Source organism: Amphibalanus amphitrite, unplaced genomic scaffold (assembly GCF_019059575.1).
Source record: "Amphibalanus amphitrite isolate SeventyFive unplaced genomic scaffold, NRLGWU_Aamphi_draft 000025F_arrow, whole genome shotgun sequence".
NCBI classification, from domain to species: domain Eukaryota; kingdom Metazoa; phylum Arthropoda; class Thecostraca; order Balanomorpha; family Balanidae; genus Amphibalanus; species Amphibalanus amphitrite.
The window spans coordinates 1,484,233-1,505,121 of NW_024881521.1; the positions used below are offsets into that span (position 1 = coordinate 1,484,233).

General features: G+C 50.6%; 1 protein-coding gene across 16 annotated transcripts; it reads left to right on the top strand.

Moving 5' to 3' along the window:
- Positions 1 to 184: 184 nt before the first annotated feature.
- On the top strand, positions 185 to 20,797 carry LOC122394263 (F-BAR domain only protein 2-like). Of its 16 annotated transcripts, none has more exons than XM_043391026.1 (25): positions 273 to 445; positions 3,664 to 3,795; positions 4,085 to 4,176; positions 4,520 to 4,736; positions 5,097 to 5,354; positions 8,568 to 8,666; positions 8,970 to 9,066; positions 9,308 to 9,439; positions 9,896 to 10,024; positions 11,136 to 11,180; positions 11,734 to 11,803; positions 12,112 to 12,233; positions 12,580 to 12,713; positions 13,270 to 13,311; positions 14,457 to 14,527; positions 14,652 to 14,785; positions 15,097 to 15,245; positions 15,542 to 15,801; positions 16,074 to 16,667; positions 17,057 to 17,212; positions 17,460 to 17,592; positions 17,936 to 18,019; positions 18,289 to 18,407; positions 18,735 to 18,964; positions 19,836 to 20,797. In XM_043391026.1, the coding sequence occupies exons 2-25, from the start codon at positions 3,766 to 3,768 to the stop codon at positions 19,904 to 19,906; spliced, it is 3,468 nt and encodes a 1,155-aa protein (XP_043246961.1). In that variant the 5' UTR covers positions 273 to 445; positions 3,664 to 3,765; the 3' UTR covers positions 19,907 to 20,797. The 16 variants fall into 16 exon arrangements, with proteins under 16 accessions (XP_043246970.1, XP_043246992.1, XP_043247030.1 ...); XM_043391032.1 differs by lacking the exon at positions 273 to 445 and adding an exon at positions 456 to 481; XM_043391035.1 differs by lacking the exon at positions 13,270 to 13,311 and having other exon boundaries at positions 185 to 445.
- Positions 20,798 to 20,889: the final 92 nt, after the last annotated feature.

Sequence of the window (20,889 nt, forward strand, 5' to 3'; positions counted from 1 at the left end):
GGGGAAGATCTAAGGATACTCTAAATATGTACGTAGTGGGTGGCAAGATTACTTTACTACTCGTGGGTGGTGCAAGGAGTAAGGACACTGGGGGACCATCCACTTTTCTAAGATATGTGAGTACAAGCTTACTTTCTACATTAAACTGAAGTTATTCTCTGATTATTCTTCATTGTTCGGAAATGTCGGAGTTGTTTAGTGATCGTTTAGCCGTGACGTCACTTTAAAAATTTGCAGCGTTTTAAGGTGATATTGCAAATACACACCCCCTGTGAAAAAGGTGTGTGACTGTGATGATAAATAAATTGAAATAATTTACAGCGAGTAGGCGACGTGTGAATTTCCGCCGATTGCTTGTTGGATGTGAAGAAATTGCTACATTTTCTGTTGCAGAAATTTGACAAGTAGAGTTGGTGCAGTTTCTCTCTAAAACAGCAAGCATAAGGTGGGTATTTTATGCGCGGAGATACGATTCCGGAAGGTGAAGGGGTAGCTTGGGATTGAAATTGAAATAGGCTCATTTCTCGTCACATTTTGCAATATGTGTTGTTTGTGACTTGCATGAGTTTACCAGTGTTATCATCTGCAGACACAATAACAATGGGAACTTTGTATGTGCATTGTGTGTGCGTAGTGCCTAATATATTTTGTTTTGAGCCCGCTTTGATTTTGGTTTTCCTTTGATTGTTCGTGTAAATTTCGGGTGAGAATTATCCAATTATATCAAACTGAAATTTTTATATGCTTAAAGGAAACAGTTCACTTTCCTGAAATCAGTATTTTGCTATGGATTTATGATTTGTTATGCTCAAAATGATCAGAAAATAAAATAAAACCTTTTTGTAAAAACAATTATTTTCTATATTTTAATATAGGACGAACTATATTCTATGTAAAATAATGTTCGACGCGGAAGCTTATTACGCGTTGACCAATCATATTGCGTAGTTCAAACCTACGCATGCTGCATTGGCTGTAAGCAGCATGCTGATTGGCTGACGATGACGTGGCTGCATTCCTGTACAAGGCACACATTCCTCTGCAAGGCACTCTTTTCGGAACGAGAAATGGAATATCTTCGTCTAGGGTGATCGTTGAGCCGTAAAAGCTCCTGATTTGTGCTTGTCTCAGCTCAAGCTACGAAACTGCTATTCCAGTTCAAAACCCCATGTTAAAAGTGAACTATTTCCTTTAAGCATATGCATGTTATTTTGCGTGTTTATGGTATAGATTGACCATGCTGTTTTTATAAATTTAACTTATGTTTGAATGGATGGATTGACACAGCCAGAGCCAATGCAAAGCAGAGCTTGTTGCGTGGACACAGCCCTTACTGTCTGCAGTTCGATTGCAATATTGCAGGCAACTGGATAATTTAGATGCCAAAGTTGAACTAGCCCTTCAAAACCATACACGGCTGGTCCCACTCAGCTGACTTCAATAATCAACTGGCTGTGGCTGCTCCCATCAACCACAGACTATCCCTGTCAGGAGTCTCAAATATTGAGTGCCAGGGCAACTTAAACCTGGGCTCTCACTACCAACTGGGAGTCTGATGCTCTACCAACTGAGCTACAGGACAGCTCTTGACATGCCCTCCTAAACTCTGAAAAAATAAATCAACAACCATGCCTTACCTGATTTAATTGCTAATCAGTGAGAGCATGCTAGTTGTTCCAGTTTGCTAAAATTGTGCACTTTTGTAACCGTGGAACACAAGGACAATTGCCAAAGTACCTACCTACTTACTAAAGAGATGATATAAAAATGGGTACTCAGTTATTGGTACTCTGCCTACTGCTGTGTGAATTGATGTGCAACAGGATAAATGATCAGCATTACTCCTCAGAAATCCCAACACTCACGTTTAGTAGTGACCTTTCATATTTTTTTTTAGATCATCAGCGATATCCAGATTCCAGAACTGCTTGGGCCAGTACTGGATCTTAGGGGATTCTCTGTATCCCAAGTCCCAACAATCTAATTTGCAGACCATGATGAGATCAGGGTTAACCTTTTCAGTGTACTCTCTACTCTTGCCCACTCTTACTAAACCTAACTCACCCCTAAATCTGACTTCCTACAGTGTTAGTATGAAGTGAGTCCCAAAGGTAGACACTTGCTCTGATAATTGTCTGATCAAGCTGTCAGCCACTAGTTTAAAGTCATGTGGTGGGATATATCTACATTGTCTACCTTTTTAACACCCTAAGTTTGGGTCTTTCAAATCACCCAACAACTAACTGCAAACACCCTTATCATTCTGTAGCGGCTAGGGCAAGCTAGGGTCCATGTACCTAGTCTGTCAGTCTCCTAAAATAGCAGGTAGCTGGGCCACCAATATATTCACCAAACCTCAGATTTCAGCTTTGGTGATCCACATGATGTGTCATAGCTTGTCTTGAGATATAGGGATGGGTTACAATACTCATATGTGAGCTGTGATATCCTATCTACATAAAATGCAAACATTTGGCTGTGTCACTAAGGAGTAAATGAGCTCCATCACACTTGCTCCATGCAAAGGTAGACAAGTAGTTGAACTTCTGTTCCTCATGTTGTTGACCACACAAGCCTATTTTGTGAAATAAACGTATAAAAACGATTGGTTACTGTTTCGGTGGAAGCTGTGAAACTATACACAGGTACAGCTGACAGGATTGCCACCGAGCCATGATGAACTTTTACGGTCCTCTGTCAGTCTCTGTGTGATGTTATTTACAGAATTTACGTTACACAACCCCTGTCAACTGGAAACAGCTGTCAATGAATGAAGCCACATAGGCTAAGGTAGCAGCGTAGCCACGTAGCTATTTCCACTAAGTAGCATATGCGGTGTGTGCTAGACGACCTGCCGCGCCTGCTATCGGTCCGGTTGCCTCCTTCCTTCCATTCTCTAACCCTCTCTTCTCCCTTCTCCCCTACACACGGCGTCCGTGGCTCTCTATCGTCCTCCACGACCCGGGTCCGGACCGTACACCGGGAGATGGGACGGGAAGCGGGCCAGCCTGAGAGGGGGCGGGGGGGGGTATCAAACGTCCGGTGTCCACCAACCGCCGAGCGCGTCCGACGTCCGACCGGAAATTGACAGACATGGTATAACACGTCTACAGACATGGTACACGTCTCCTGGCAAATGCGGCGAGCTATTTCAGCACCGTGTATAACCAAAACTGTACTCGTTAGCTGACCACAACTAGGTCAGACTATAATTACGCTGAATGTGTCAGTGGTCCGTGTTTGGACGCGTTGGTTCGAGCAACTGGACCCAATATTTATGGCCCGCCGAATAGTGGCTTCCAAAATTCCATAGTGTATTATAACCTCATTTGCGCGATCACGACAAATACGTCGATTAATATGCGTTCGTACCTATTAATTGTATCGGACTGAAATTGCCTGAAATGTGTATTTTCGCTGAAAGCCGCGTATGCAGGTGGTACCAGGACTAAAAAATGCTCATTGTGAGACAGTGCCGGGTATTCACCGCGCATAATGCCGGTGTCGCGGAGATTTTCCGCAAAAATAAGCCAAACAGACCTGACGTACTCCGAGGTGACTGGGATGTACTGTATGTGTGGCCTTGTAATATGGAACGTGTAAGACGATTGACATTCGTCGGGAGTTGCTACACTGCCTGAATGTTTCATTGGTTTATTTCAGAACAGGGTTCCAGAGGCTGGTGAAGGTTGAGAAGCATGAAGTATGTACCGCTTGAAGTGAACGAATTCTTAGAAGTATCTGTCGTTCTTTAATGTTAACATAATGACTGTAGACTTCTGTGATTACTTCTGGGTAAGTTCCATCTCACTAAGTCCTCTATATCGATTTAAGTGTAGCGACAAGTAAACAATGCTCTTTTAGTTATGAAGAACGCCAAAAGGAGACGAATCAAGTAATGTTTCCCAATTGCGAAAATATGGAACCTAGATTTGTCTTCTCATTAATGGTCATTTACTATTCCTTTTTCGTTATATTTATGTGACAATTACAATCATCAGTACCTAATAACAAATAGTGCATCGTGTTTCTGTCTCAATGCTATTTCTTGCCACAGTGAGTCAACTATCTCGATCTTTTTCAGGGGGAGAAGAACAATGGATTCGATGTTCTGTATCAGAACACCAAGCATGGGCAAAATGCAAGCAAAGAGCTTGCAGATTTCTTCAAGGAATCGTACGTAACTTGTCACTTAATCGTGGCAACATTAACCCCGCGTTCGATGTCTCTCGGACGGCGAAGATTCTACGCCGTCCGGCCAATCACGTTTCATAACCGCAGCCGAGCCCCCGCTGACCTTGGACGGGATTGGCCGGACGGCAAAAAATCTTTGTCGTCTGGGAGACATCGAACGCCGCCTAATTCACATTTTCCACGAAATAATCCAAATGCGGAAAATTTTACGCATTTCATTCAACAATGAAACCGATTGGTTCTCTAGCTAAAATCCCGATTCATGATACATTTCTTAGTGACCTTGTATCCCAGCGTTTCTTTAACTCCCATATCTTCCTGACAGAGCGCTGCTGGAGGAGAGTTACTCCAAGATGCAGGCCAAGCTGGCCAGCAAGGCCAACAGTGCGGGCGTCAGCGGCACCTTCGCCCCCGTGTGGACGCTGCTGCGCACCTCCTCTGAGCGTCTGTCGTCCATTCACCTGGCGGCGGTCACCCGGCTAGCCGAGCTCGTCAAAGAGGTGCAGAAGTTCACCGACGACCTGCATAAGCGGCAGAAGACGGTGAGTGAACGGTGGACGGATATGGGCGCCGGGGGGGGGGGGGGAGGGGACTGAGAGGATGGTCGGTTAGGAGGTGTGGCATGGGGGGGGGTACATTACCAGGAATTTAGTCTGCACTCGCGACGTAAAATGGAACGGACGTTGTGGTATGTCCTTTTGCTGAGAGAAGCATGAACCTAGTGTCTGTGTTTTGTCGAAATGTCATCGGCAGTCCGCACGTATGTTTACCGCCGTACGTTTAAACACGGCTGCGGTTCCATTCAGACAGCGGGATGCTCTATTTGTTTACACGCTGTCAGCAGTGTACTATGTCCGGTCTGGAGGAGCTCTCTCACTACTGCTCCCCTCCCCTCCCATCAGGTGAAGGAGGAGGAGGCGCCCACCATGGAAGTCGTCCAGTCGCTCCAGCAGCTCACCGCCAGCGTTCTGAAAGCTCGCGAGGTGTACCACCAGCGCGCCGCCGAGCTGCGCCGGCTCCAGGAGGCCGCCCAGCCAGCCAAGGACACGGATAAGGCCGAGGCCAAACTGCGGAAGGCGGCAGAGGAGTACCGAGCACTGGTGGACAAGCACCGGGGAGTGCGAGACGACTTTGAGCGGAAAATGGTCGTCTCGTGTCGGGTGAGTGAGAGGCATTGCAACAAACGAATCCCATCTGGACATCATTTTACCGTACACCTCTGTATACAGAGGAAGGTGTATACAGAAGCCAATGACTTATCAGAGCACTACCGAGTGCCAAGGTGTATGATTCATTGCGTCAACATCCGAATTCTTGAAGTAATCCGTACTGAATTAGCCTGTATCGGTGACTGCGGTGCATAGGCGTCGCCAGATATTTTCGGTTGGGGGGGGGGGGGGGGCAAAATCAAGTTTTGTGTTAACCCTCGCCCGTAAACGGCGATCTGCCACCTTCGCCCATGCAGGGGGGGGGGGTTGGTGCGACCCCCCCTTGGCGTTTGAAAACGGAGCGTCGTAGAGCTTAGCGGAAAAGACCAACGGATTGCTCTCGCCGAGATCTCGCGATTGGTGGTATATTTTTTGGTCCTAGGTCAACATTTGACCTACTTTTGACCGGTCAAAGGTCAAATTTTCGGAAAAATAGACTTTTTTCAACTTTCCGCGGCGATTGCGGCAAAACGGTGGGAGATATCGACTTGAAACCTTCACTATCGTATTCCTTGATCAATTCTCTATCGTTTGGTATGTATTTCGTTTCCCTAGCTCTAAAAATGGCGCGTTGGGAGCGCCGGGAGTCGGCAAGGTCACAGTCGGCGGCAGAAATTCGAAAAATCAAAATTTAAATTTTTGAAATCTGATTGTATTTTTGGATTTGGAAGGTCCATTTGCTCCCTATAGAAGCTAATATTGCTGCATATTCCCATTGAGGTGACAAGAATTAGCTAAATAGTGGTTCGGGCGCTTTTCAAAAATAGTACCGGACGCTGTTCCTCTTGTGACGTCATAGCTCCGTGACCTGACCTGACCCGGTCAAGTTTCTTATACCATATGATAGCCAATACTTGCCCCAACATGCATGGGAAGTTTCATCACGATCCATCAACCTATGTCCGTACCACCGGCAGGAAACCTCGGGCGTTGGCACTCAGTTTGTGAAAATCCGGCCGGAGGCTGTTCCCTTTGTGACGTCATAACTCCGTGACCTGACATGACCCGGTCAATTTTTTTTATCAAAAGATGCGCAAGGTTTGCCCCATATAGTACCCAAAATTTGGCGGCGCTGCGCGCCGCCGTTTTTGCACTATTTCCGAAAAACCTCAGGGGGGGGGGGGGTTGCACCAACCCCCCCCTACATGGGCGAGGGTTAAATCTTGCCTTTCCCCATCCGTTACTCACTCGTTTTACATATCATTCGACGCGCAATGGTGCGAGGAATCCGATGGTGACAAAGTTTTCCTTCTAGCTATAGCATGTATTTTACGACCGTTAGAACTACAGTGGCTGCGATTGCCGACGCACTGCAGAGGGCCCCTGTGCAGACTCTCGTCGCTCATGATCATTACCCAGAAGAAGGTGAAAAACGCTCCATTTGAATCGGATCACCTCGCTAAAACCTCCATTCACGCATGCATGCCGAGGTTTTACGTGAAATGCATAGGGCTTATCCCAGCCGCCGATTGTAGCTAAGAATTGGGCATTCAGCGGAGACTGAGAGAGAATGTCGGAAGTGTGAATCGGAAGTACATCATTCATCCTTGCTGCAGTGAGAAGAAGTGTTTTGTTCACTCGAGTGTGAACAAAAAGTTTCTGGTTTTTCGAGTGAAGGGAAGCGCTGCAAACGCGACCAAAAATATTTAACGGAACCAAAAGTTACGCACGGCATAACGGCAAGGGTGCTTAGAGATAGTATTGCGACTTCCAGGCCATTTCAGGCCACTCAGGGTCAGTGTGGACTCTCAGAAGCCTGCTTAGGATCCCGGAGATCGGCGTGGGTCACCCCAAATATTTACGTGTATGTGGTGCTTTAGGGCTTTCCGAGCCTAAGGTGGGCCCGGAAAGCCCTTTAGGGCACACGAGCTTTCAGAAGCCAGTGTGGGCGGCGGGCGCTAAGAGACTAGGCCCAGGGTGAGCCTGGAGCCCTCGAATAACAGTGTGAACCGTCGGGGTCTGTGTCGAATCCTTAAGGACCCTACGTTGGTAGGGACATAAGAAACATGTGTTGCGGCCCTCAGAGGGACACGTGAGTTGTGACCCCTCAGATGCCGGGTTGGGGTTAGTAAAGTCTGTCGCCTCAAAAGTTCGGCTGAACTATCATAGGCCAGTTGAGGTTTTCAGAAATTTTCGAAGGCATCCTCAAAGATTCGTGTGACCCTTCAGAGGTCTACGTATGTATAATGTCCTCAAAGATCCCTGTATGGGCCCTCTAGAGAACATGGACACCAGTGGGACTCTCAGAGGCCGGTTTGGGCCCTCCGAAAGCTTCTTAGAGCTCAGTGGAGCTCCTTAGGAGCCTGTGTGAAAAGCAGGCTCATGAGCCCTGCAGCACTTGAACGGTACTTGTGCCTGTCGCAGACATTTGACGAGAGTTGAGAAAGGCCCCGAAGATTTCGTGTCACGCTTTGAACGAAAATTATGTGTCAACACTCCAAAATTTATGAAAATCAGCTACAAAATGTAATAAAGAACCAACTAGGAACATGGCATGAATCATGGCATTGACATTTCCGAGTCTGGAGTCGGAGTCTTGAAGATTTTGGCGACTGCGACTCTGACTTTGGTTTGAACTGCACGCTCCAACAGAGTCTGACCTCACAGGCATTCTCAGAAAGGTACCCCCATTTTTCCCCGACTCCAAAATTTCATCGGATCTGTATCGATCTCAGGGGGTGCCCGATCCGAGGTTGGGGGGGCAAGCTGCCCCGCTTGCCCCCCCGTGGCGACGCTAATGCTGCGGTGTCTAAGAGCGGCGTTCTCTATCGCTTGATGCCCTGGCATGCCGCTTTGTATACGATATCGATAGGTACTCGGTATCAGCGGGCGATCCGTATCGGTAGCAGTGCCGAGCAGAGGCTATGCAGTTACGGGGTGTCCGGTTCTGCAATGTTTGGGTACACAATGCCGGTGGCCCACTGGGAGGCGGTGAATCGGGTGACCTTGGCGAGTCACTCTGAATCTGATTTGTTTGTATTCCTGGAATTAGAACGGTGCTGTCATATTGATTATGTTTGGAGAGGACTGTCGCCTGCTTCCAGTTTGATTGTTGGACCTCAGCGAATGATATTCTGAAACTTGGTATATTTCATCCCATTTTAAGATGAAAACCAATGTGGCGGATATCGCTCCTGTTAATCACTGTACGCTTTGTCTTTTCAGCATTTCCAAGAGTTGGAAGAGAATTATTTGTGCCAGATGAAGGAATTCATCGATATCTACATCAAGCTCTTTGACGCGAGCTGCAACCAAATCCGCGAAGTAAGTTGTCTACCCTGCCCATTGCTATTTAGTATTGAACACAGGCGTGTGGTTAATCTACCTTCGCCAACCTTGAGCGTCTCGTATTTTGAGTCTTCTTATCTGTAGTCTAGCCCTGCTCCTAAATGAGATTCCATAGCGTCGTTCGGCCAGGACGATAATCGCAGGTTCCAACTCCATTAACTGGACGAACAAGGACTTACCAGCCCGTGGCAGCATCTCTAATCCGCATGCTGGTCGCTTGTGACGCAGTAGCTATTGTCGTTTTTTGGTGTCTTACTCTGAACACCGCTATTTGTGCAGGTGAACGTGGATCTACGCCGTCAGTGCGACGAGAAGACTGTGCTGAAACTGCTCGAAGAGTTCGCGCTCGCCAAACACACCGGACTGGAGAAGCCAGGTATGTGAGGATGTCATTAAAGTGATTGTCGTACAGATCTATCTCGTAAAGCTTTATTCTCCGACCTTCGGAATCCGGTGCACAACGCTGTCTGGTTCCACTTGCCACGGCATCTGACTTGGAAATCTGATTGCGTGATCTTTTCAGAATAGTTCTGTTGGTTATTTGATGACAGTATCGTTACGCGGCTGCCGCCTGTCCGTTCTCTCACTGTTACCTTTGGTGTCATGTCGTCGCTCAGCGTGGCTGGAGTTCGAGGAACTACCAGCCGCCAGCTCGACGTCTGTTGGCTCCACTCCTGACGCCGTCAGCGAGTCGGGGTCGGCGGGGGTCGACGAGACACGCTCGGCCGCCGGCGCCGCCGCCAAACAAGGTAAGTCGGCGCTCGGCTGCACTCGCGACGCCGGCGCTCCCCTCCCCTGAGACCCTCGGTGGTCCCTGCGGGCCCCGTGGTCTCCCCGCCCCTCACCCCGCCCGCCGCGCCCCTGCACCCATCTTGAGCCCGCCCTCGCCACTCCGTGTCGCCCCCGCGTCTGCCTGCGGTGACCTGCATGACCCGGCGCGTGGCCCGGCCCTCCGCTCGAACCCTCGCGCCATGACCGGAGCCGGGCTGTCGGCCCTATCCTCTGTGGAGCATGTGCTTCGCGCTGTGCCGCTCTGTCTGTCTGTGGATCTATCTCTTCTCTCCGTGTTTGTGTGTTTGTGTGACTGTTTGCGCCGGTGTGAACGCGCGGCCGCTCTCCCTCCGCTCTCTCTCTCTCTCCCTCTGTTCGCGCGGCGTGTGACCCTGTCTCTGTTCCGAGCGGTGACTGTGGGACCGTGCCGGCAGCGGCCGGCGGCGGCGGCCCAGCCGGGGACGATGTCTCCACGTCCAGCGGCGGCCCGAGTCGGTCGGCGGCCGCCAGTCCGGACGGCGAGCCGACTACCGGCCGGCCGCTCCAGCTCCGCGCGTCAAAGTGTAAATACGCCGCCGGACAGAGTCCGCCGGACTGACCGAGACGGCGGGCTAACACCGGGTGGTACAGGCTAACGCCGGGTACAGGCTAACCGGGCTGCCGGGCTGCTCTCGGGCTGAGCCTGGTGCCTCAGTGCTCGAAGGTGGTTCGTTGGGCGCCGCGCTGGTTAATCCGGTGGAGCTGCGGGGCTAACTGGGTTCGGTTCTATGTCAGCGCGGGCGTCCTCGCTACGTTTGTCGGACCTCAGGGGATGACGGTGGGAGTGACTGGCTTCGGGGTGCAAGAGGTGGCGCTGCTATGGGCGTTACAGCCTTGGTGTCCTTTTTTAGCACTTCCAATGCCACGTTCTTGGGTTTGTTACGAGACAAAATCTTTGAGTTACCTAGCGCTGGTAATTGTTACGAGACAAAATATTTGACTACCACTGGTAATTCTTGATAATTAACATATTGTCAGCGCACCTAAACGTGTAATAGCATCGAGGCTTCCATATACTTTTTTCAACGGTCACCACCTTCAATGAACTTGGATGCTATTGCTCCCATGGCTTGGGTACTCAAGCTCTTTTGTTCCCTTGTCCCTTGGACCTTTATTTTCTACCGTTCTAATCTGCAACGAGAACGCCTATATGCTGCAATTAATGGCTTGACCTATGCCTGATTGCGACTTTTATGCTTTTTGAGAGGGCTTGCGCCTGATAACACGCTTTTTGCCTGCATCTGGTCGCGTTTCAATCGATATTTACATGCGCGTTTTATGTCACACTATCAAGGACAATCCTGTTTCAGGCCCCGGTTTGTATTTCAACTTCACGCAGCTTCAAATCTTGCAACAGTTCAGATAAACTTTGGAACCTTATAATTAGCCACAGCTGGTTATGGCGCAGACTGCAGACCCATGAATGAATGATTCACTGTTGATTATTGAATATCCGTTTTCGTGTACCGGCAGCTTCACTGTTTGTTTTTGTACCATTGTCAGAGCCCTGGCTATTTGGCTAATCAATGTGCGTTCTGTCAGCCATTTTGTCTTGTGTGTGTGTTGTTATCAGTGTTGACCACCCTGTGCGTGGACATGATGCCCGCCATACTAGGTGTTTCTTGCATGCTTCAGGGGACTTGTCTTCGTGGCAGCCGCAGGGGACCTCGTGGACATCAGGTTAAAACATACACTTTATTTCTCTATCTTTCTGTCCTCTCACTCTCTTTAGTTCACCTCTTCACTTTTGTACACCGAAACTGCGAACTTGTTTCATTTTCTTCCCGATACGTGCACTTGAATGTGTCATCCGTCAGTTTATGTTGTCTTCATTGAATTTGTTTCACTTGACTCTAGTCTTTCTGAGTTTTGGTGCTCGATGCCCACCATCTGCACGGCTAGTCATTAGTAGAATCAAGGAATGAGCCGGTAGGGCACTTTAGGGGTAGCATGATTGGGTGATGCCTGCGACTTAGTTTTACACGATCATTTGCCGATTTTGTGTGCTGATTAGGTAACGAGCACCTTCAAATCTACAATAACTAAAGTTTTCGTGACTAACCGCATTTTTATGATCTTTCCATACTGCTGAAATATTAAATTGTTGATTTTATACAAAAGTTGCCAATTCTTATAACTTTCAAGATGATTTGATAATTTTCGGTCAAAATTTCATTTATGTTCAATGTATCGTTTCTTCTGTCATCCTTTACCAAAAGACTACAATTTACAGGGTTCCTGAGGGGCCGGCGCAAGCGGGAGAAACAATCCAAATCAAAACGTGACAACGAAAAATCGGACAGGTATGCTATAATTTGATCGCTGATGAGTTGAGATTCATTTGAAATTCATGCGTTCGTTCATTCACTCATTCTTTCATCCCTTCATTTATTCATTTATTTTTCCATTCATTCGTGTATTCATCCATTCCTTCTTTCATTCATTCATTCATCGGTCACCTCCGTTCATGTTCTTTCTCTGTTGAATTCGTCGGCTCACCTGCCGACATTGGCTCGTGCTCTGACTGTACCGCTGCACCTCCAGCGAGGAGAACTGATATTGGCTCCTGCTGACGTCTGTTCGTGCTCTGACTGTACCGCTGCACCTCCAGCGAGGAGAACCACAAGTCCAGTCCGGTGGTGGACGAGGAGGGGTTCTCCATCCGGCCGCGGCACGAAACAGAGAAGAAGAAACGCCACGACAGCTTCTATTCTTCTTCAGACTCAGATTCAGGTCAGTGTGGTGCAAATGTGACGGACGAGACCACGCTATTTGTACTTATTACAAGACAAAGTTTGTTTCGTTTCTTAGTAAGACTGTCTGTTGTGTAATGCCCATAGCGTTCACTTTATTTTGAAGTATATAGTTGTTTTAGGTCTTAGAAATGCGTTGGATAACGTCGCATAACTTATTTTGTAAAGTCACTCACCCTTAGGTCAACAAAATTCGAGAAAATAAAACTAATTAGGTCACATGATCAGTGTAACGATTAACAATCCCAGCCGTTCTCTCGACCAACTTGCAAGAACCAAAAGCTGAGCGCGCAATGCGCATATCTAACTAGGTACATTCCCCACAGACGAGGACCCGACCAGTAAGATACACGTGAAGATCAACCCTCTGAGTAACGGCGGCGGTCCCATATCAGCCAGTGTGGATGAGCTGCGTACGCTGGCGAGCGGCCTGACACTCTCCCCGGCCAACACAGGATCGGTGAGTGGGTGAGGGTCAGATCGGTAGGGGCGAGACGGTCAGTGCTGACAAGTAGAGGGCGGCGCTGTAGTCCTGGGAGGGTTAGAACCCCGCCCGTTAGTGAAGGAGTGTAGCCTTACAAAACTACTGACGTCGACATTTGTAGTTGGTACCGACCAATGCAGGCGTGCCGTATTAAATGTACATAGTGTGATTGTTTGCTGTGTGATGTTTGATATTAACGCTAGCTGAATATCAACAGAGTGCAGTTTAGCAGTAGTTCGTGTGCTGTAGGTCCCTGCCTGACACAGAGTCAATCTCCTGCCTGCGTTTTGCCTGTGCACCAACCCTGCATGACACTTAGTGACCACAGTCGACAAACACAAACACACAGCCTTCCGACGATCGAAAACCGATCTCCCTTTTCTATCAGCCCTCGGAGCAGCCACCGACCGAATGTTCTGTGCGTCTGTCTGTCGCCTGTATTTACTATTACCCTTTAGCCACCCGGCGTATTCTGGCATTGAACGCTCTCTGTCACGAGGCCGTCGTGTGTTCTTTCACATGTGAGCTGCAGCTGCGGCGGCCGCGCCACCTCAATGTGGGATGTTTAGCGCAGGTATCGGAGACAGAATCCGTGCATGGAAAGAGGGGGGACTGGACCGCCCGCGGTTGACACACGCACGACTCAGGGATGAGAGTAATGCCAGCCAGCCGCTGCATGTCAGAGCTCGAGTTCTGCGGCTGGTAGCATGTTCTGCACGGAACTGAAGCCGGATGAGCTGACTTGACCATATGTGGTTAAATCTGTGTGTTTGTGGTAGCCTGTAAGTTATTGTTTACTGACTGGGTGATTTTTTGAAGGACTGTGATCATCCCTTAATTTCCTTAAAGACGATCTGTGGTCTGTCAAGGCCGATCTATGCAGGTACTGCCGTGCATGGTACGATTCCTTACCAAACCATGTGTGGTAATATTGACCGAGAACGAAAAGGGTGCCAGGGGGAGTCTTCATCACCAAATAACTCCGCCTGGTAACACTGACAGTCGCGGTGGAGAATGTTCTGTGTCTCAGCATAACCATCAGTCTGTCGAGGGATGCTCTGAAGCAATGTGTCTGGAATGTTTTTGAACTGTTAAGGTTATTGCGTATGCGTAGGCCTGGACATAACGACTCACCCTATCTCTGAAGGGGATTGTTAACAGCATAACCATGTTGTGTTGTGGACATGTTGGTTTTGGAAGGATATAAATACTTCTGCCAGACTCAACATGGCATGCGGCAGAGCACGCTCACATCTATTATCTATTGGGCCTGCTCGCACAGAAGCTAGCCACTAGGCTGCCTATTGTTTAACCCGTCGGCTTCAATTTGCCAGTTATGCCATAGCCGCTTATCATGCGTTGCTTTTCCGAACTTGTCTCGGCTGGCTTGCATGATATGATATGTCGCGGTTGAGATCAACTTCACAAATTCTCTGTAATGTTAGGGCATCTTTTCATTTTACTACTTTCTCTAATGCTCGTACGAATGTGCTGTTACTGATTTTAAGATTATTTTTTTTGCTTTTGTGACTATTGAATCTTAGTTATTCAGCTTACCTTAAAAATCCTAGCCATCTGAGAGTTGCATTTATTTTTATGCGTGCATGCCACCGTTTTAGGCTCATGTGAAACCAGCGCCTTTTGACGTATATAACTGACCTCCCGTGCACTGTGTGTGTGTCGTCGCGCTGATCTGATCGGTGCGCGTTTCCTCGGCAGAGTAAGAGTCCAACAATTGCGGAAGAGAACAGCGGCCTGCGACGTTCTCAGTCACAGCAGCTGTCCCAAGAGTGAGTTGAAAGTGTGATGATGGTGATGACTGTTAGCGTTCAGCTACGTCATGCTGATTAATCGCCATTCATTTTGTCTCATCCCATTCTGTTCTCTTACTAACCTCCCTCACTCTCCCGTCAGACGGCCGAGTAACGACCTGATCGGTCTCAGTTTCCACTCTCCGACGCACTCGAACCAGTCGACGCCGAGCGGCAGCGGGCCGCGACACCTACCGTCGGCAGCGCCGCCCGCCGGCGACGGCGACAGATACGCAGGTCAGACGCGGCGGAGAGAGACAGACAGATACGCACGTCAGGGGCGGAAGACACAGATATTGAAAATAATATACGCACATTAGGGTTGAGAAGGTATACTGTGAAATGCGAGAGCTTAGTGTTGGTCAATACCTTGTTCCCAGTGTGTTTGATTCAAGTCGGTTTACCAATTTTCAGCTTGTCTGCTAATTTTTTCTGTCAAATGATTTTGAACTGATCCTCTCAATTTTCATCGTCACTCACCAGCGCGTGATCCGTCCTATTCGCAATACATTCGGAATTCTAACCCACCCTCTCTGCCTCGCTCACAGAACTCAGTGAAATATTTGCCGAGAGCTCGGACATGCCTCCCGCCCTGCCGCCGAAGCACCAGGCGCCGGCGGCCGCTCCGCAGCGGGGAGCAACTCCCACCCTCTCTTCAATCGCCATACCGCGACCACCGAGCCGACGAAGCGTTGAGGTGAGATTAACTGGAGTAGGGCTAGATGCTGGGGCCTTGGGCTGAGATTAGCTGGGCTGGATTGGAAGAATATACAGGACAGGATACATGGTATTGCGATGGCGCGTTGACAAGAGAGTTTTATATCTTGCATGCGAATGTTCTTTCAAAATATGCTCACTTACAATGGCCAGTTATTGCGCTCATATGACCGTCTAGTGGTGGAAGTGGACTAGGATGTCTGCAGTCTGGTCGAAGGATGCCGCTTTTTGTCCCCATCCCCTCCGCTGTTACTGACTGTCCTCTCCAACCATCAGGGTGTGGCCACGATGACGCGCGGCCGCCAGTCTCCCGCCCTCTCCTCGCCGGTATCCCGGGGTCCGACTCCGGCTCCGGCGACCGCGCCGTCCCCGTCACCTTCAGCGGCCTCTGGCAGCGGCACCCCGCGCGCCGAGCCGGTGGTGGGCTCCTCTCGTGGTCCGTCGCCGCTCACTCTGGGTCTGAGCGACACAGTGCCGCTGGCGGTGGCCTTCCAGGAGGTGGTGCACGCCTACTTCCGCGGCTCGGACCCGTCCAAGTGAGCCGCAGAGCCGAGGGGAAGGGTGGGAGGAGCGGTGGGGTGGTGAAGGGCATTGGGACGTTTATCAAGTTATTGTGTTCTTTTGCTCTAGTTTACTTTTTACCTTTTACCGAACTTTATTGTCTTTTCACTGTTTTATATCATCGACAATCATTATTCCTTGTCATGTAATGTTTCTGGGTCAATTTGATGTGTTTTTTTTTTCTGCGAAAAGTTGCTGATGTTCTCTAATTAATGTGTTCTTGGTGCGTGTTCCTGCATCCTTTCAGTATCGCCTGTCATCCGGTTTCAAGCAGTCCTTCGGTTTGCGGAATGCAAGCGCCGTGCCACCCGACTATGGCCCGAAGCTGCAACAATCACCACCAATATCATCATCATCATCACCACTATCACCACTACCATCACTATTACCAATACCCTCACCAGCACCACCCGGAGACCGAGTACCGTCCTCCGCACGAGCTGCTGAGCCCGGCTCCATATCAGTGTCACCACATCGGGACTGTGCCCCTACACCCACCGTCCCCACCTCCCTATCAGTGCCACACCACCGGGGCCCTGCCCCCATACCCACCGTCCTACCAGTGCCACTCCACCGGGACTCCTCCCCCACATCCGCCGTCCCCGGCTGGGGCCCTGCCCCCGCATCCCACTTCACCGTCTCCCCCACTGCCGCTGCGAGCCTCTCCCGCGGTGCCTCCTGTGTTCTGGCCGGACGTCCTCCGACCCGACTCCTGCCACAATCCGTGGTACGCGCTGGTGGCGGGCGCCGCGGCGCGGCCGGCGCCGGAGCCTATCCCGGTGGCGATCCTGTTCTCGGAGGTGGCAAACGTCCATTTCCAGCGGGATGGAACCGACAACAGGTACTCGGATGGATGGGAGACTCGCTGCCCTTCCCCTTTGTACGAGCGGCCTGAATGTCCTCATGCATGCCATCACTTTTCAACATTTGTTAATGGCTCCCTTTTAAGATTTCCTTCTCCTTTGGTAGTCAAAGATTTAGCTCAATACGGTTCATGCCTGGAGGCATTTTGTTGCCGGTCTGATTACCCTGGTGTCTCGTGACCTTAAGTAACCTTAAACATTAGCATCTGATTCAATTCCGAACGATATATGATCATTATTGCCGATCCTTTCTCGTCATGGCTCGATTGGCCTGTCCTGATTTCATCCGGGTTGACCTAAGCTCACGCTCCCTTATCTAGCTCTGCGGCTGCCGGGTGACCTCTGGTGACCTGTAACCGTTGCGCAGGTGTCGTGTGCGGATGACGGGCGACACGATGGTCTCGTTCCCGTCGGGTATCGTCCAGGTGCTCACGTCCAACCCCAGTCCGGCGCCGCTCGTCTTTCGGCTGAAGAACACGGGCAGGATGGAGAATATGCTTCCCAACCGGCACCTCATCACCCAGTGAGTCCGGATCCAGTAAACTGCCATCACACCGCAAGCTGATACTCTGATCTTGATTTGTATGCATTCTGCTACGAACTGGTTTCTAATTGTTTTTGATTCGTTGAATTAGCAATTCGACGTGCTTGGGAAGTCACATTTAGACATGCCCCGCCCTTTATATTAACATCATTGCATGACGAGTGGTAACAGGGACGCGGGTCGATCTCTATGCTGTTGAATGCACTGACGACGAGACCGCCGACAGGGAGCTGAAGCTCAGTGGTATCGACACTGCCGTGTTCGAGTTCCGTATGGACAACCTGACTGCGCTGCTGCGGAGGCAGGCGGAGAAAAACCCGTCAGCGTCCTACTTCAACGTCGACATCCTGAAATACGAGGTGCGGAAGGTGTTGGGGAAATGTCAAGTGACTGGTACTTTTAAACTGCAGCCGACATACTCAGCTTTTGGCAGCTATTTTGTTCAGTCATTCACTGTTCAAATTTTGGTAACGTGTTATGTGTGTCACTTGCTGAATATTTGAAAACAATGCCACGCTGTTCTGCTTGCAGCAAAATGTATTTGCTGCAGTTTGCTGTTTGATTGTTCGGATAAGCGTTTCGTTATCCGGTGTGTTCAAACTGCAGCGATTTCAAACTGCGGCAAAATATTTACTGTACTTTGCTCGGATGATATTTTCCTTTTTCCGTTGTGATGTCAGTTGTGGATGTGTTTGTTGACAGATTTTGGCCAAGCCCGGCGCGGCCTCTGTTCCGCTGCAGCTGGTCGCCTACTGGAAGTGCGAGCCTACACACACGGACCTCAAGGTTAGTCACTGGACGCCGAAAGGTCATCGCAAGAAGTTATACGAATAAGCATTTTCACAGACATCCCGGGCCTACACAGGCCTGTGCCATATTGTATCTAGGAATGTTCTTTTCTACGAGCGTAAGCCCGTCCATCTGAATGTTATTTCATCTCAATACCACAGGCAAAGCAAACGATCCAATCGTGTGATAGGAGCTCCAACTGGACGAAATCTTACCTCTCCCCATCAGTCTGTGCCACGAAATAAATTCATGCTGACTGTCCTCAGGTGGAGTACAAATACAACTCTGCGGCGCTGACGCCGGCATCGGCTCTGCAGAACATCACCGTCTCGGCACCGGTGGACGGCGGCGTTACGGCCATGCACTCGAAACCCACCGGAAAGTGGTGGGTGCACCGCTCAGCGGGTGGTCCCCACGGCGGCGTGGTGTGATCCGAGATACGGTGGATAGGGCGTTAGGTCTGCAAATCAATCATAGTATGGGAACGTATCTAGGAGTGACGGTCGCACCTCTGTTTGATGGGATCTGTGGTAAAGCGGAATGGCTTGAAGGCAGTCTTGTCAGAGAAGGGCGAATATGATGATCGAATGAATATCTTCACAATCATTTCCAACAACATCTCTGGTGTCTCAGCGTGCTCACTTCTCCCTTACGGGCCCTCCGCCGACTCTCCGTCGCCACTCTCCCGAACTAACCACCGTCCCTCCCGCAGGGTTGTCGAGACAAACCGCGCCATGTGGCGGCTGCAGGAGGTCTCTCCCGCGTCCAGCGACCAGGGCGCCGGCGCGCTCAAGGCCCGGTTCGAGCTGTCGGGCGGACCGGGCAGCCCGAGCACGCTGGCCGCTCAGTTCAGCTGTGAGGGCAGCACACTCTCGGGCGCCGAGTTCCAGCTGCTCGGATCAGGCTACCGCGTGTCGCTCGTCAAACGGCGCTTCGTGTCCGGTGAGCTCGCCCGTCCGTGACCCCGTGCATGTAGTCTGACGTCCGTGTGTGTCATTTTAGGACTGGCCGCATGTTGTACTAATCATGTTACAGTTACGAAGTGTACCGAGCTTGCAACTCAGTTTTAGCCGCCTCTCATCCAAGACACGGATCCACCCAAGTCTGACTGTTACACAATGCTCAGTCTGTTTCTTCCATCCGTCATTGTGGTTCAGCTATCCACTCCTTCCGGTCGTTGCATAATTTCCGTCTGGTCGCAAGCTGTGACGAGACACTTTGATTCTGTTGGCTTATCTCGGCGGTGGCGTTTGAAATGTTCCAACTCAATGCTCGAAAATCTAGACGGCGGGTTTAAACTTAAACGACCATTGTAATGTGGATAGACTGACTTTTCGGTTGTCTATTAGTTGTAACTGAAACATGGACCTGTCCTAATGCCCAGATATCGGCCTATTGCTTGATTCGTTCACATCAGTTCCCATGAGAAGTTCTCGCAATAGGTCAGCGTATCATCCGGACTTATGCAATTTGCGCTCTGCAGACCACCCGGGCGGTGCGAAAGAGGGGAGGGGCTGAGGGGGCGGGGGTGTTCTGTACCTGATCCTAGGCGCGTCCTATCACACGCCGTCCGGACTATCAGAGCCACCAGCGGAGAGATTGTCCCAGAATGGGTCTCCCGCGTAGTGTTTATTTAACGTAGATAACACACGTTCAATGTGTTCCCGTATGACCGTGCTCTTGGTATCTATCAGCTGTTGGGCTGTCTGATTGCGGGGATATTGAATAAGCTCCGAGTTTTGGGCGGCGTACCTGGCCAGTCGTGTTGTTTGATCCACCCACGCTCTATTGACTCGACATGCCTCCCCCGCAGGGAAGTACTTGTGCGACTCGGACTACGTGGAGAGCAGCGAGCGGTACGCGGCGCCGCCCGGGCCCGGGTGACGTCAGCCGCCGCCGGGCGTGACGTCACACACGGCCGCGGTGACGTCACGCACGCGGCACGAGCGTCGGCCGACCTTCTTGTGACCGCGGCCGGGCCGCCTATTCCCTCTGTTAGCTGCTGTTACGGCGCCATCCGGCAATATATTGAGTGTCATGCAGGGACCTGCCGGGCGAGGCCGGTCGGTGCGCGCCGGCCGGTATGTGGCGGGTCATTATCCACTGTATCAGCGTGTGCCGCCGCACGGTCGTTCGGCTATCGATTGGCGGGCCCGTGACTCCGCGCCCCGCCCGCCTGGTCCGACTGCGCTCACGGGCCGGCGGGCGACCACGGGACGCGCGGTCTACCTCGGGAGACTCTCCGCGACTGCGGAGACGTTTTAACGCTGCCGGCCGAGCGGCGCTGGAGCTGCGCGGAGCGGCGCTGTTGACGTTGGCGCTGCCGAAGCGACGCGAAGTCGCACCCCGCAGTATACATACACACACCAGCGCAGTAGCCGCAGTCTGTATTTTATCGCGCCGCTTCTAGTGCTTGTTTTGCTTGTGGCGGCGCGGCGCCGTGCCGAGGAATACTGCCGCGCGGCGGGCGCCCGGTCGATGTTCCGACCGTCCGCCGTCCGCCGCCCGCTGACTACCACCTGTCCGACCCAGGTGTATACTGAGCGAGCCGCCGCCGGGGCCAGCCGTATGTGTGTGTGTCTAAGTGGGACGGGTGACTGCAGTCCCTCGAGCCAGCTATACCGACCCGGACCCTGGAGCCTATGTACACAACATTCACACACCCACGCAGAACCCAGCTGTGTGATGACGCATACTGTGTATATTCGCATCCATGGTAGGCCTATATTTACGAAATAAATATATCAGTATGTTATTCCAGTGCTGATGACAATATGCGGCTGTTGTGATGGCTAATCGATCCCCTTCAGTAGTCCAAGGGCGTGCGTTCAAGATTGCCTGCGGAACGTCATTCGAAGAAAACCACC

Bases quoted from the DNA above. Each gene is read 5' to 3' on its own strand.
- LOC122394263 (XM_043391026.1), top strand. From the start codon at position 3,766: ATGACTGTAGACTTCTGTGATTACTTCTGG. The intron at 14,786-15,096 runs GTCAGACGCGGC...CCTCGCTCACAG, and splicing joins CGACGGCGACAGATACGCAG to AACTCAGTGAAATATTTGCC. The intron at 15,246-15,541 runs GTGAGATTAACT...TCCAACCATCAG, and splicing joins CGAGCCGACGAAGCGTTGAG to GGTGTGGCCACGATGACGCG.